General features: G+C 37.8%; 2 protein-coding genes across 4 annotated transcripts; one reads left to right on the forward strand and one right to left on the reverse strand.

Moving 5' to 3' along the window:
* Positions 1-4292: 4292 nt before the first annotated feature.
* On the forward strand, positions 4293-6779 carry LOC110909089 (heterogeneous nuclear ribonucleoprotein F). 2 transcript variants are annotated; one of them, XM_022154096.2, is made up of 2 exons: positions 4293-4474; positions 5795-6771. In XM_022154096.2, exons 1-2 carry the CDS (start codon positions 4458-4460, stop codon positions 6570-6572), a joined length of 795 nt encoding a protein of 264 aa, XP_022009788.1. In that variant the 5' UTR covers positions 4293-4457; the 3' UTR covers positions 6573-6771. The 2 variants fall into 2 exon arrangements, with proteins under 2 accessions (XP_022009788.1, XP_022009789.1); XM_022154097.2 differs by having other exon boundaries at positions 4320-4474; positions 5824-6779.
* Positions 6780-8512: 1733 nt separating this feature from the next.
* On the reverse strand, positions 8513-13057 carry LOC110909091 (ankyrin repeat-containing protein At5g02620). 2 transcript variants are annotated; one of them, XM_022154098.2, is made up of 6 exons: positions 12931-13057; positions 12672-12825; positions 11806-12303; positions 11179-11307; positions 9489-10312; positions 8513-9376 (listed from the first exon to the last, which is right to left on the reverse strand). In XM_022154098.2, the coding sequence occupies exons 2-6, from the start codon at positions 12823-12825 to the stop codon at positions 8744-8746; spliced, it is 2238 nt and encodes a 745-aa protein (XP_022009790.1). In that variant the 5' UTR covers positions 12931-13057; the 3' UTR covers positions 8513-8743. The 2 variants fall into 2 exon arrangements, with proteins under 2 accessions (XP_022009790.1, XP_022009791.1); XM_022154099.2 differs by lacking the exon at positions 11179-11307.
* Between the last annotated feature and the right edge of the window lie 1105 nt (positions 13058-14162).

A 14162-nucleotide genomic window follows, 5' to 3' on the forward strand; every position in this document is an offset into this window, starting at 1 on the left:
CAAGATTTGAGGAGAAATACTTACGAAATAGCCTTGAATCGCTAATAAAAGTGACTGAGAGCGACTTGAGTGTGTGTGGTCAGATGGATATGTCAAATCAGTGAAAGGGAGGTGTACGGGTAGTATTTATAGGGTGAGAGAGAGTTAAGTCGGTGCGCGAAGGTGGCAGGTGGTCGGATGGCCTTTCGGTCGGATGGCCTTTCGGCCAAATGGCCATCCGGTCGGATGGCCTTTTCGACCAAATGGCCATCCGGTCGGATGTCCATTCGATCGGTTGTCTATTCGATTAGCCGAGTTGAGTTTGTTAGTTTTCCGACTTTAGTTTCGTGCGTTAAGCGTTGCGTTGCGTTTAATGGAGTTGCGAGTAAGCGTTGTGTTGATCCACAAATAATCACACAATCTAACACATAAACTAACTAAAATGCATAAAAGTAAATCCGCGTTTTTAGTTTGCGTTACGTTTGCGTTACATTTGCGTTGCGATAGCGTTTAGTCTAAACAAGCGATGTAATATACGATGAAATGCGTATAAATAGTATGCGTTGTAAATAGCGTTTAAATGCGATAACTGCGTTTTGAATAAGCGTTGAAATATGCGTTTAAATAGGCGTCAAAAATATAGTTTAAACCCTTTGCGATAATCGAAATCTCGGGAGTACAAGCGATTACGAGAAAAGACATCGAACAGTAATGACCCAAAGAGTCGGGTTGTTACATTGACGACTAGACTTAGCCTGAAAAGTCTCGACTAGACCTTGCTCGTTAACATCCTGAAACTTCTCGACCCGACCTGTTAACGACCCAAAATGTTTGGACTAGACCTGACCCGTTAATGGCTCGAAACGTCTCGAACTGACCCGGTCTGTTAATGACTCGAAATGTGTTGACTAGAGACTCGAAAAGTCTCGACCAGACCTAGCCCGTTAACGACCTGAAAAATCTCGACCCGACCCATTAAGGAGTGTAATGTTTTGATCTGATCCGCCCCGTTAGCGACCTGAAACGCCTCGGCTTGACCCAAAACATACTCGAAATGTCTCAACTAGACCCGACGCCTACCTGAAACGTATCGACCCGACCCGACCGCTAACCCGAACCGGCCCACCAAATCAGTTGCCTGATATAAGTAAATTCCAATTCATTTGCTAACCTAACACACATCAATGAGGGAATTGAGATTCCAATTTCAACAAATTCCAAACCCGATTCATTCAAATTCTAATTTTCAATACATACAAACATGAGTGTCTTCTGTCGGCGGGACTAGTTGTCTCTGTTGGTTGGCCAAAAGTGGCGGCCAACTTTCCCTTTCTTTCTTTTTTTTTTGTTGCATAAAATAGTTATTTATAGGTCCTGCCAAATTACGATTTTATCCCCTGTTTAAAATAACGATTTTGCGCCCTGTCAAATTACGATTTTATCCCCTGTTTAAAATTACGCTTTTGCTCCCAGTTAGAAATTAAATTTATGCTTTGCCCCCAACTTAAATTTACGATTTTGCCTTGGTTAAAAAAATATACTTTTGCCCACCGCGCTACAATCCTGGCAAATTACAATTTGGTTCCCAGTTTAAAATTACAATTTCGCCACCAGTTCAAAATAAAATTTTTGTTTTGGCCCCAGCTAAAAATTACGATTTTGCCCTCAGTAAAAATGTTACGATTTTGCCCTCAGTAAAAATGTTACGATTTTGCCCCCATTTCAAAATAAAAAAATGGTTTTGCCCTCAGTTAAAAAAATTATTTTACCTCCATTTTAAAATTACGATTTTACCCAAGCTAAAAATTGCAATGTTTCCATAGTTTTTTTGGGCAAAACCATGGTAGTGTTTTATTTTACTTTGTTTACTCAATTTAGTTTTTATTCGTGCCAAACAGCTGCCTAGCACTCGCTAGTTGGTCCTGACAAATTATTGTTTTGCCCCAAACTCTAAATTACACGCTTGCCATCGTCTTAGTTATTTTTTTTATCATAACTATGATATTGTTTTTCTTTATTTGGTTAACTCGATGCATCTTTTTTTATATCGTGTTATAAGTAGCATGTATAACTAACCCAAATAAATGTGTACATGTTATTAAACAAAGAAACACTTGATTTAGCGCCCCGCAACGCGGGCATCGCATACTCTAGTTTCGATACAAATTTCATTTCTATTTCATTAGTAACACTACCTTAAAATTTAATTTTCATGTCTATGCAGACTTTTTATCGAATATAACTTTTTAAAATCTCATATTAGGGTGTCCGGGGCGTACGCGGTAAGCCCCTTCGGTGAGCCCCTTCCCCGATCGGGAACACCGCCGCCATCAAAGCGGGGTCCCGATTCGGGGTGCATTTTGTGTGTGTGTTCACCGATGACATTTCGCGAGGATCGAGGAAATTAGACCGTTGACAACGGTCGGATTATTAAAAAAAAAATTCAAGTTTTTTTTAAACTAATATAAATACCAAACCACAACCATTATTTTTTATACTCTCCAACCAATCTCATTCTCTATATTTTTTTAAACTCTCCAACCACAACCATTATTTTTTATACTCTCCAACCAAACCCCATCCACTTTTTATTTTTTATACACCGAGCAATGGAGAACCGACCCCGCGAGGCCAAGAAAAAAAATAAGGGGCGGGTATCGAAACCGTCTCGAGATGGTTCGAGCGGTGCAAATGCTCAACCACAACCCCCTTACGGATACACTTCACAACCCCCGTTTTATTTCCAACAACCTCCACACCCCTCGTTTTACAACACCCAACAACCCAACTTCGGCTATTTTCAAAATTTGCTATCAATGGACGCTCCTCCTCAATCCCCCGCCTTCGACCCATACGCTTATCGTTCTCCACAAGTTCCTTGTACACGAGGAGATGTCGAACGTCCTCTACCGGTTTACGACGACGAGGACGATGAGGTAGTGCCCGAAACTCAAAATTTGGGCGACGACGACGAGGAAGATGAATATAATGTGGACGAAGAAGCGGGCAACGAAGAAGACGCGGCTCGAGAAAAAAAAGGGAAAACGGTGAGCGAAAAATGGACAAAAGAACAAGAAGAGGCGTTGGCGAAGGCGTGGGTACATTGTTCTACCAACAAAAAAAAGGGCAATCAACAAAGTCGCGAAAGCTTTTGGGGTAAAATTTTAGAGCACTTTAACAAAAGTGTCGGTGGAAGTAACCAGACCGTTCATCAAGTACGGTCTAAATGGAACCCGATGCATTCGAAAATAAACTTTTTCAACGGCCTATACCAACAAGCGGTAAAAATTATAATTTTTTATAGTTTTTAACACTTTATAATTTTTTTTATTTTTTTCCTAAGTTCATAGTTTTTTAACACTTTATAATTTTTTTTACTTTATAACATGTAGGATCGCACACGAGCAAGCGGATGTCAAGATCTCGACGTGATGAAAATCGCGTTAAAAGAATTTAAAGAGAGATTTCCAAGCGGTTTTCAACACATCGAGGCGTGGGAGGTCGTTCGAAAACACGAGAAATGGGCACAAGTCCCATTGATGGGCGAGGAAGGTGAAGGTTCGGCACATAAAAGAAAGCCCGTTGACGTAGACTTTTCAATACCGGATATGAACGAAGATCCCTCGCCACAAAGACCACAACGGCGAGACAAGCGTCAAGCTACATCGTCCGAGGGAAGCTCGGCCGAGTTGGCGGCACAATTCAAAGTGTACACCGCCATGAAAGAAGCGAAGCAAGCGGTAGAATTGGAGGCGATCGAATTGAGGAAAAAAAGAGAGTCGGAGGCTCGCGAGCTCATATCGGCACAACTCGAGACGATGAAAAACTACAATTTCGATCGAGATATGAAAACCTTCCTTAAGCCGCACGACGATGTTCCGCCAAGTATGTTGCCGGTCATCCTCGCCCGAAAGCGAGAAATCGCTAACAAGTACGGGTGGCCATGCGATTTCTAGTTTGAATGTATTTTTTTTCTAGTTTGAATGTATTTTTGTTTCTAGTTTGAATGTGTTTTTTTTTTTCTAGTTTGAATGTGTTTTTTTTTCTAGTTTGAATGTATTTTTTTTAAAATTTAATGAAATGTCTTTTATATAAATTTTTAAACATCCATAATTTTAACAAAAAAAAAAAAATAATTTTGAACTCACCTAATAGGTGAGTGCCGCCATCAAAAACGGGAATTAGGGGAGTGTATTAGGGGAGTTGATGTGGCACCATGTGATTGGTTAGGTGTAAGATGGGGGACTCACCTATTAGGTGAGCACCCCTTACACCCTTATTAATTTATTTTTCCATAAAAAGAAATACACCGCCCAAAGTAAAAGATTACCGTATACAACAAAAGACCCCCTCAAACATCAATTTAGGCGTTCCTAAATTCGAACCCTAGCTAGGGTTTTCAATTTCATCGTCTACATCTGCATCTGCAGATCACCTACGATTCACTTTCATTCAACCTTCTTCTCACAATCAGAGACATGTACGGATCCAGGGGGTAAGATCTCTAAACAATATCTCTCTTTCTTTTTCTTATACCAATTAGATTTAGCCGCTCGTGTATGTTCACCTAATTGATCGAATCCTCTGCATGATTTGGATTGTTTGCTCGTTTTCGTGATTGATTTAGGTATACCAGTACGTTTCTGTTTGAATTTGTTTTTGTTCACATAAACTTGAAATTTACCGATAAAAGTTTGAAAATTAAGGCATGATATTCGAGAATTTGTCTATCTGGTAACTGATTATTGAGGATTGATTGATGATGAGTAATGGAAAATGATGTTAGTATGAACAGAAGTAAGATCTAACCAGCTTTGAAGTTATATATTAAGAACTTTGGTGTAATATTAAATTGCTTAGGGTGTATTGACTGTTTTAGGATAACATGAGCAAAATAAAGATAACTTTTGCAGACATAGTTTGTGTGTTGTTTTCTGATGTTAATTATGTGTCGATAATACGATTTGTGTATACGGACTTTAGTGTTACTGCACATATGACACCTGGCCCGTCGCTCATTTGTGATGTTTCAGGGACATGTCTTCCGCCACATGTTGTCTAAATCTCGTTGCTCTGATACGTTGTTAAAAAAATATACACAAAAACTATCTGCAAAAGTTCTATTTATTTTGCTCTTATTATCTTAATAGACCTGAAGGTCTATTGAATGCGCATGACATTGTGGACTGTTTCAAAATTCAAACTTGGTAATACAAATGTAATTAAATGTGTGTCATAGGAATAGTTGTCAATAGCGGCTATAGTGTTCATTATAGCTCGCTATGTAGCGATGCGCATTGTTCAGCTACAAATAGCGCCTTTTTCTGTATTTTTTTCATTTTTATTTTTTTTAATAAATATAACAATGCCCATTAGGGCTTTTTTGTTTCACGATTGAAAAAAGACGCGTCTTTAGATGAAATATACATGTAAAAATAGCTTTTTTTATGAAATGTACATGTAAATTATTTCTTAATTTTTTTCTTACTATTTTATCGCTAAACAAGAAATAGCGGGCGCTATTTCGTCGCTATCGCGACGTAGCATAGCCATATAGGTAGCTTGTTGCTATTTACCGCTATTCGCTACTGACAACTATGGTCATAGGTTTTGTTGTTATCTTACACACACATGCTTATGTGTCTTATGCTGATTAAAGTGCTAAGTTTAAAGATTAAATTTACTATGTGGTGAGAAAATGTTTCCATAATTGATAAGATGATTAAAAAAGCTACTTTTAAGAAAACATGGGTTGGGTTTGGTTATTAACAAGGTTGAGTGGGGACTTTTTTTTCTTGGGTATGAATACTTATAGGGGAATGTATGGGAGCGGGGGGGTATCAGATGGTTACGAGGTGGGCTCAAAGAGACGAAGAATGATGGACTCAAATCCCTACTTCGCAGTTGGTTCAAGCGGCGGCTACAACCCATACGACCACACCGGTGGATATCCGCCTGCTGCATTTCCAGTGGTCCGCCTGCGTGGTCTGCCATTCAACTGCACCGATGTTGATATCTTCAAGTTTTTCACTGGGCTCGAGATAGTTGACTTGCTGCTGGTCAACAAAGGTGGAAAGTTTTCCGGTGACGCTTTTGTAGTCTTCTCACGACCCATTCAGGCGGATCTTGCCGTCCAGAAAAACCGCCAAAACATGGGGCGGAGGTACGTTGAGGTTTTCAAGTGCAAAAAACAGGAGTATTACTATGCGGTGGCGGCTGAGCTCGGATACGAGGGCGGTTATTATGATTACGATTATCGTGGGAGTCCGCCATCTTCTCGGTCAAAGAAAGTCAGAGACAAGGATCGTATGGAGTACACTGAGATATTGAAGTTGAGAGGGCTCCCGTTCAACGTCGTGAAAGCTGATATTGTTGAGTTTTTTAAAGGTTATAATGTTGCAGATGACAAAGTACACATTGCTTGTAGACCAGATGGGAAAGTGACAGGGGAGGCGTATGTGACGTTTGAATCTGTTGAGGTGGCAAAGCAAGCGATGTCGAAAGATAGGTACATGATCGGGTCACGCTATGTGGAGTTGTTTCCTTCGACTCCAGATGAAGCCAGGCGAGCTGAGTCTAGATCTAGACAGTAATGACAGCTGGCGTGTTTGTTCTAGATTTTGAGTATGCTGTTTCTTATTTTGGTTTATTCTGATTTGTTCATCATGCATGTGATGATATGATCATGAATTATGCTGTATTTGGGTAATCACTAGACCTTTTGTATTACTGGGCAACATTTGGTTAATGTGCTTGTTTACTTTCCCAAAGCTAGGTATCTATTCTCTGGTATTGCTTCATGTGTTCTTTTAGTTTCGTAACTTTTGCTCTGTGTTTAGTTTTTATCTTAATTGATTTATACGCAGAAAATGCATAATGAAGTACGAGGGATAAAAACAAAAATGAAATTTGTTACCTACAGGAATCATTTCCCTTGTGTTTTAAGTAAATCATGTAAACCACAAACAAAAGACATGAGAGCAGGAACTGATCCATGGATCTCTGTTGCATGCCCCTACCTTTAAACGGCAATCTTGTGGATTGTTCGTCCTAAATTTTATAATTTGGTGTGAATGCTGGAGAAGAGAACGTCAGAAACCCGCGCGATGTGGAGATGGTTGGATGAACCAGGTCTAGGAGAAGACAGAGATCTTCAACGGCCGATGGATTCATAATAATGTTAACCAAGAAACTCAGATTTCACAGATTATTGAGATTAATGTCCGACTAAAATTCATAAAGAAACAAAGAAAAAAACACGTGTCGATTCTCTTTTAACCATGTTACAACTATATTTTTTTGGGTTTGCTTTTCCGTTTGCTACAGTGAATGCATCAAAATGTGATACCTACCCGACTCTTCGTCACGGCACCGAAATGCAACACCGGGCAGGTCTCTGCCGCGGTACGCGGGCAAAACTAACTTATTATTATTATTAAGTGTATAAAACTTATGTTAATCACCGGTCTCATTAAACACACTTTAAGACCGTTAGAGATTTGATGACAAAAGGGTAGTTAATGTTGCAGTGTGTTAGTTATCCACAGTGTGCTGCAGATCATAACCCTTATTTTCGTATCAGTTAATGTTGTGAATGTGTTTTACCCGACAATTTCACTTTATCAATCTTGTTCAATAACAATTTCCCTCTTGATCCTTAACTTGACAACATGATCGGTATCATTCGGCCTTAACCCCAAAAATGGAGCACGATCCAGCCATACGTTCGGTGATTACAGCAATTAGAATTTGGTGGAAACTATCACCCATGGAAGATCAAGTTGACAAGTTCAACAAGATTTGTTCTTGATCTTATGAACAAAGAGGCAACACTTGAAGAACAGGGATAGCCGGTGTATCTGACAAAGCATGCAAGAATACGAGTGAAAGGAATAATCGGAAGATCATTTAACGAGCCGCTGGAGCCTAGAGAACATTCTATTGTCCGGAACCTCTCCCTACAAATAATTCTTGCCAATGATACATAAAGCATATAATTCAAAATGGTACGTAAGGCACTCAATATAAAGCTCAACTTTTTTACTTCCACATTGCAGTTCCTGTTTGGATTGCTTTGTAAAGGTGTATGAAGAAGCAACCACCTAAATTACTTGATCTGGTTATTGTTTTCGACCATGAAAAGCTATCTGAACACACCAAGATTAAATTGAACTTGTAAAACCTAGGAAATAGACAACCTTTGTGACCACCATCTGACGTGAAAATAAATGACAGTAAATTTATTGGAAAAGTTGTATGTAGGAAAGAGTAGTGAGGGATTGCATAACCTCATCACCAAGTAATATTCCGGGTTTGGCATCATATCTCATGAGAGTAAAATTTGATCACTTAACCAAAAGTGACCAGTTGGGTTAAAAACATAAGTTGAGAGAAAGTAACGTCAAGCCATACATAGCCTAAGTTTAAGCAAAACTGGACCAAACAATTCAATGAGTAAATAAATTAATAGCCATTTGGAAATCTAATAATCCACATGCAACTTTGGAAATTTAATAATCATCCACACACAACCTTTTTTTTTTTTTTTTTTAAAGTAGAACTTCATTAAAACACGCCTCCGACACAAACGGCCAAAAGGCCAATACAACACACAGCCCCCGACCCAAACAGGCAAAGAGCCAAATTACAACATACACATAGGATATTTACACCAGTCCTTCCAACTAATATCCACAAACAACTTACATCCATTATAGAGAGCATCACTTAAACGAAACCTATTACACTTTAAAAATGACAATGGTTATACGTGGGGGTTTGCATAGTAAATAAATTGTCTCCCGGGCCTAAAGAGGTACTTAGAACCATATGTTGAGCGAATTACATCCAATATAACATGATATTGCAATGCAACATATAGGACTACGGGTACGATAGCAAGCACGCCGATCAGGATAGGTATCCATTTCATTTCTTTATGGTATAGTATGAAGAAGCTAATGCCGAAAGTGATCATCATGGCTGTTATAGAGAGGAAAAGAGTTGATATGCCTAACATCAGCTTTTTGGGTAATGATTCCACAAAATCACGTTCCGCATAACGAGATGTGAGGATGGATAAGAAGGTGAGTATGGAAGTTGATGATAAGAGCAAAGACATGGCATCTGCCACTACAAAGGCAACAAAGATTGGTTTTTGATAGAAAACAGGAATACCATTAGTTTGATTATATCCACCTGGAATTGTAAAAGCAGCTGCAAATACTATTGTGGCAATAAGCGTTGCAACAACCATGCATTGACTAGCTGTTCCTTTCATCCACTTCTCACCTTCTTTCATAAGTTCTCTATGTTCCTTTGTGAATAACTCACGTGGTGTTAGACCATCTTTGTTCTTTTGTTCCCTATAGGAAGGGGGGATCGTATCCCTTACCTCCTACAACACAAATTAGAAAATTATACTCTACTCTTTGGCAATACTAACATGGAACACTCTTTATCAATTATCATAGTGAAAGAAGAAAGTAAACAAAAACTTATATATGTACCTTAAACCATAATAGTTCTCTCTGCATTTGTAAAGCAGCTCCAGAGACATCTGTAAGTCGCTCTTTCGAGGCGCCCATACCAGCCAAGTGCAACATATTATTATCATGCATATCTCTCTGACATGTTATGAAGTTCTTCATTGACCCCGTCTCGTATAATAGATTGTAGATGCTCTCTTGACGATGTTTGACAGCAATATGAAATATAGTTTGGCCATCATCATTTGTCTTCCATATCAAATCAGGATATTGACGGATGAGCTCAGATAAAAATTTTGTATTGCCAATTTCGGCGGCAACAAAAATTAACCGAGAAGAGTACTGTATTCTTTCTAATTCTAATAGAACTTCCATTTTGGTAATATATTTTAAAATTAGATCTGTTAGGTATATTACTTTATTTTCCTGTCCAGAAACATGCACGATTATGTTCTGGACTTCATCACGGGTGTTCACAATGTGTTCAGAAATGAGCTTTCTTAGTTCTAGATTTTGCTCTCCATTGTCTTGCTTCTCGGTTTCAGCATGTACGCTGTCAAGATGTTTAGAAATTAGATTATGTAATCGCAGAGCTTTATCAAACACAGACACACATTTGAACCCTTCTGTTATGTTCTCGGCTCCTTTATAGAGTTTGCCACGATGTTCATAGAAGAATTTTTGTAGTGGCAGAGTTTGACTGAGATTTTCTGGATCAGGCGGACCTCTTAGTATATCCTCAATTTCTTCTTCAGGCCTTTTAAGAATACCTTCCCATATGATTCTTACTAGTTGCAATGCTTCACTTTCTTTTTCATAACCGCTCACCCCGATTAATGCAAAAACTGAAATAACAATAACTTTCTTTTTCATAACCGCTCACAATCACAATCACAATGACAATCACAATCACAATAACAATAACAATATTTTCTGAATTACAAACTGATTTTTTAGGGCTGTTGATTAGAACGAGGATACGAGTTGATTGATGTAAAATTTACCTCGAAATACTATACTGCCCCAAACGACGAAAACGGTGCTTCAATTAGGGTGTTTAAACTTCTAATTAACAAAAAATCAAGCCGTTTGAAGCATCGTTTCGAGGTAAGTTTTACATAAATCGACTCGTATCCTCGTTCTGATCAAAATCCATAAAACATCAGTTTGTAATTCGGAAAAAAGCTTAACTCCGTTAAGCTATTTTTAACGGCAGACTATATCGGCCAAAAGTGGACCAGTTCGGATTATTATCGGCCAATAACTGAGTTGGGATTATTATCGGCCAAATTGAGAAAGCTGGGATTATTTAAATCCAATTTGCCTTATATTAACTATAATTATTATTTTATATATAACTAATCACTTTTTCATAATTTTATACTTTTATATATAGTAATTATTATTATTTAAATATATATTTAATACATTAAATAAAAAAATCAAATAACTAGCGGGCTTGTTTAGACTCGTGAGCTAGCTCGAGCTCAATAGAGTAGCTCGGCTTGTTTGCACCCCTAGTTAGGACCTGTAAGTAAACTCGGGAATAGAGCGGAAGCAGTGAAGCGACCAGGGATAGGGGATTTGGAATAATTAAGGAGCATATTTTGTAACTTTTTTCTAATTAAATTAATTCATTTACTTCAAATTTCCTTAAATTTTCTAATTCCCTCACACATTTTGCAAACCAAACGGGTGTAGAAGTGTTTACCTGAATTAATGCTACTTTGGATGATATTTGATTTTGTTTTACGAAACGCGTTAGGCTTTCGGGCCAAAGCTCCAAGTATTTCTCCATTTCCAAGTTTTGGATATTTTTTCACTATCTTCAATGCCACATCTAAAAAGATCTATGAATCAATATGTGTGGGACAGGGTTTCAACAAAAGCAAAACACAATGGATAAAGATTTTGTTTGAATTGAGTAATGACATAACTTTGGATTCCTGCTAATTATTTTTAACGGGCTAAATTTACATACAATGAGGAGTGAACTCCGGATTTCTTACTATCATAAACTTCATCTAACTCACTAACATCCCTGAGCTATTCCCAAAATGGATAGTTTATTACAAAATTGTTTGAAAAAAAGAAAGTTGAATTAACTTTAGCAATTGTTTATCAGAAATATAGATGAATACTAAAAAAAGCTAATACGTGTACCATATAGCTCCAAAAGAAAAAAAAAAAAAAAAAAAAGCTATCAGATAAATTCATGATTGGTGTAATTGTGTTTTTTACCTCGTCAACCTCATGAACATTTTCAACGTAATATGATGAATAAAACTGTAATCTATAAAGGTGTAATAACCATGTACTAGCCAAATAAAATGCTTACCGAACATATCAGCCTCCACACATCTCTCAAGAAGCCAACCGCGATTCTCAGAATTCCAACCATCATCACACAAGTCGTTTGAGTTTTCATATAGATACTTCACCACTTCAAAACTTCCAAAGAAGGCAGCAGCATATAGTGGCATCAGGTCTCCTCCAGCACCAGGAATTGTGGTTAAGATCCTGTTCTTTTCCACCATAAGCTTAACCGCGTTAATGTCTCCGATTGCAGCCGCTATATAGAGGGCCGTGTTGAAACCTTCATTTTGAAGCTCCAAGTCTTCCTTATCCATCATATCCACCAATTTAGTCACAAACTTCTCAGCATGTTTGCTTCTTTTTACGCCTACGGCTATGTGAAGTGCTGTGTCCCCAAGTGGAGTGATGCTAGACCTTAGCAACTCTGGTTTCTTGTTAATAAGGTGCTTGGCAACTTTCCAATCACTTTTAATAGCTGCCTCAAGTAGAGGGCTACAGTATCTGATGTAATCGTCCCGTCCTTTAATTTAGTTTCAATGCAAATAGTTAATTAGATCAATTCATCTCAATACTATCTTCTCTAAAGCCAAGCATCAATTCAATTAAATATGCCCAATTTGAATCCTTCAATATGGTTTGACAAGTTAAAATGTAGCACAATGTACAATAATAAATTTGGCTAGTGAAATCAAAACTAACGGATTACGGTATTATAATAATAAGTATATTATTAAATCAAGCACAACCTAATTTTGGTTTTAGGGAAATTCTGCCAAATAACAGATCGAATGTAGTATATTTACACAAGTGCAAAGTTTCCTACAGATTCAAATCGTTTCTCAACCAATGCCAAATATGCTGTGTAAAAAAGCATCAAACCGAAATTACCGTTAATAAGATCTTGACTCGGTAGATTTGGTCTTGATTGTGTTGTGCTGTCCATTATAGCTGTCGGAGTGATGACTCCCTGCTGCAGCTGGCCTACGGGTTTAGACTCTGATGTTGAGGCTAATTGAGAACCTGTTGGGCCTTCGTTCATCATCTGCACAGAGATATATACTATTTCGTTAATGAGTAAAACCTAACTACTTGTGAACATGACTATATAGATATATATACTTAGAGATTTGCAAGTGATAGATAATACCTCTGCCTCAGAACGAGCGAGCTATAGTTATTATGTATCTTTCAGTGATTCAAATCTGAAATGCCTTGAGTTGTGATTATACACAACGCAACTCTAGCTCAACGTCAACCTCAACGCCAAAGTCTACCAAATATTAATAGGAGAGTAAATTTAAAAGTTTTGTCCTTTATATTTGTATTCGATTGCAGACGGTGTCATTTACCTTTAAATTTGATAAGTTTTGTCCTTAATATTTCAAAATCTTGTATTTTACCTTCTTTAGCTCTAACCTAATTAAATTTTTATTGTTAGATCTGGTTACCCAAAGGCAATTTGATCTTTTTACCTATAAATTCAAAATTATTTTAATAAAAAAACGAAAATAAATTTAGAAAACCAATATTATATTATATATACACACACTCTATCTATCTCACACCTCTCTCTATCTCTCTCTTTGTCTACCCTTCTTTCACTCCTCTCTCTCCCTATCTAGATTTCAGCCACCACCGCCCTCATAGCCACCACAACCCCAACCGCCACCTTACTATTCGGTTCTGCGTTGACACCGCCAGAAATGACCTCTGATGCTGCAAATTTGAAGATAAATTGTCATCCAGTTGTTGATTTTGTTGATTATTACTGAAAGGAGGTGGCTAAATGTGGGATTAATGGTGGAAATTAGGGTTTTTGTTAGGGTTTCTGGTTGTTTGGTTAGGGAGGTAGAGAGAGAGAGAGGTAGACATTACAATAAAATCATCTGGGAGATCAAAAGTGAAAAAAAAAATGCTTTCCTTACAGAATTCGTTGCGGGTCACTGCAAAAGTATGTATTTTTCCAAAAAATTTTAACCACCAAATCATTTGGATTTATTCCAGGTCAGTGATTTTCAGTTTCTCATTCAATCTTCACTCAATCATATGACATCGCCCTTTCTTCTTAAAACCTCTACAAATGTGTATCGGTTCATTTAAATCCCACATTACCAAAATGCTACTTTATTTGATAGGTTTTTGACCTTTCCGATGAAAAGAAAAATGGTATAATTGAATTTGAAGAACTTGTCCATTCTTTTTTATAGGGGTTTCCAACGGCATTTGTTGAGTTTTGGAGGATGAGGTTGCCAGAATCGGTGAGATCGGTGGTTGTGACGGTGGTGGTGAGGAGGAGGAGGATGGTGGAAAGGAGGAGGTGGTGGTGAATAAATTTGGTACAAACTAGTCCCTGAATATTTTTTTTTTACAAAATAGCCC

Source organism: Helianthus annuus, chromosome 14 (assembly GCF_002127325.2).
Source record: "Helianthus annuus cultivar XRQ/B chromosome 14, HanXRQr2.0-SUNRISE, whole genome shotgun sequence".
In the NCBI taxonomy this organism is placed as follows: domain Eukaryota; kingdom Viridiplantae; phylum Streptophyta; class Magnoliopsida; order Asterales; family Asteraceae; genus Helianthus; species Helianthus annuus.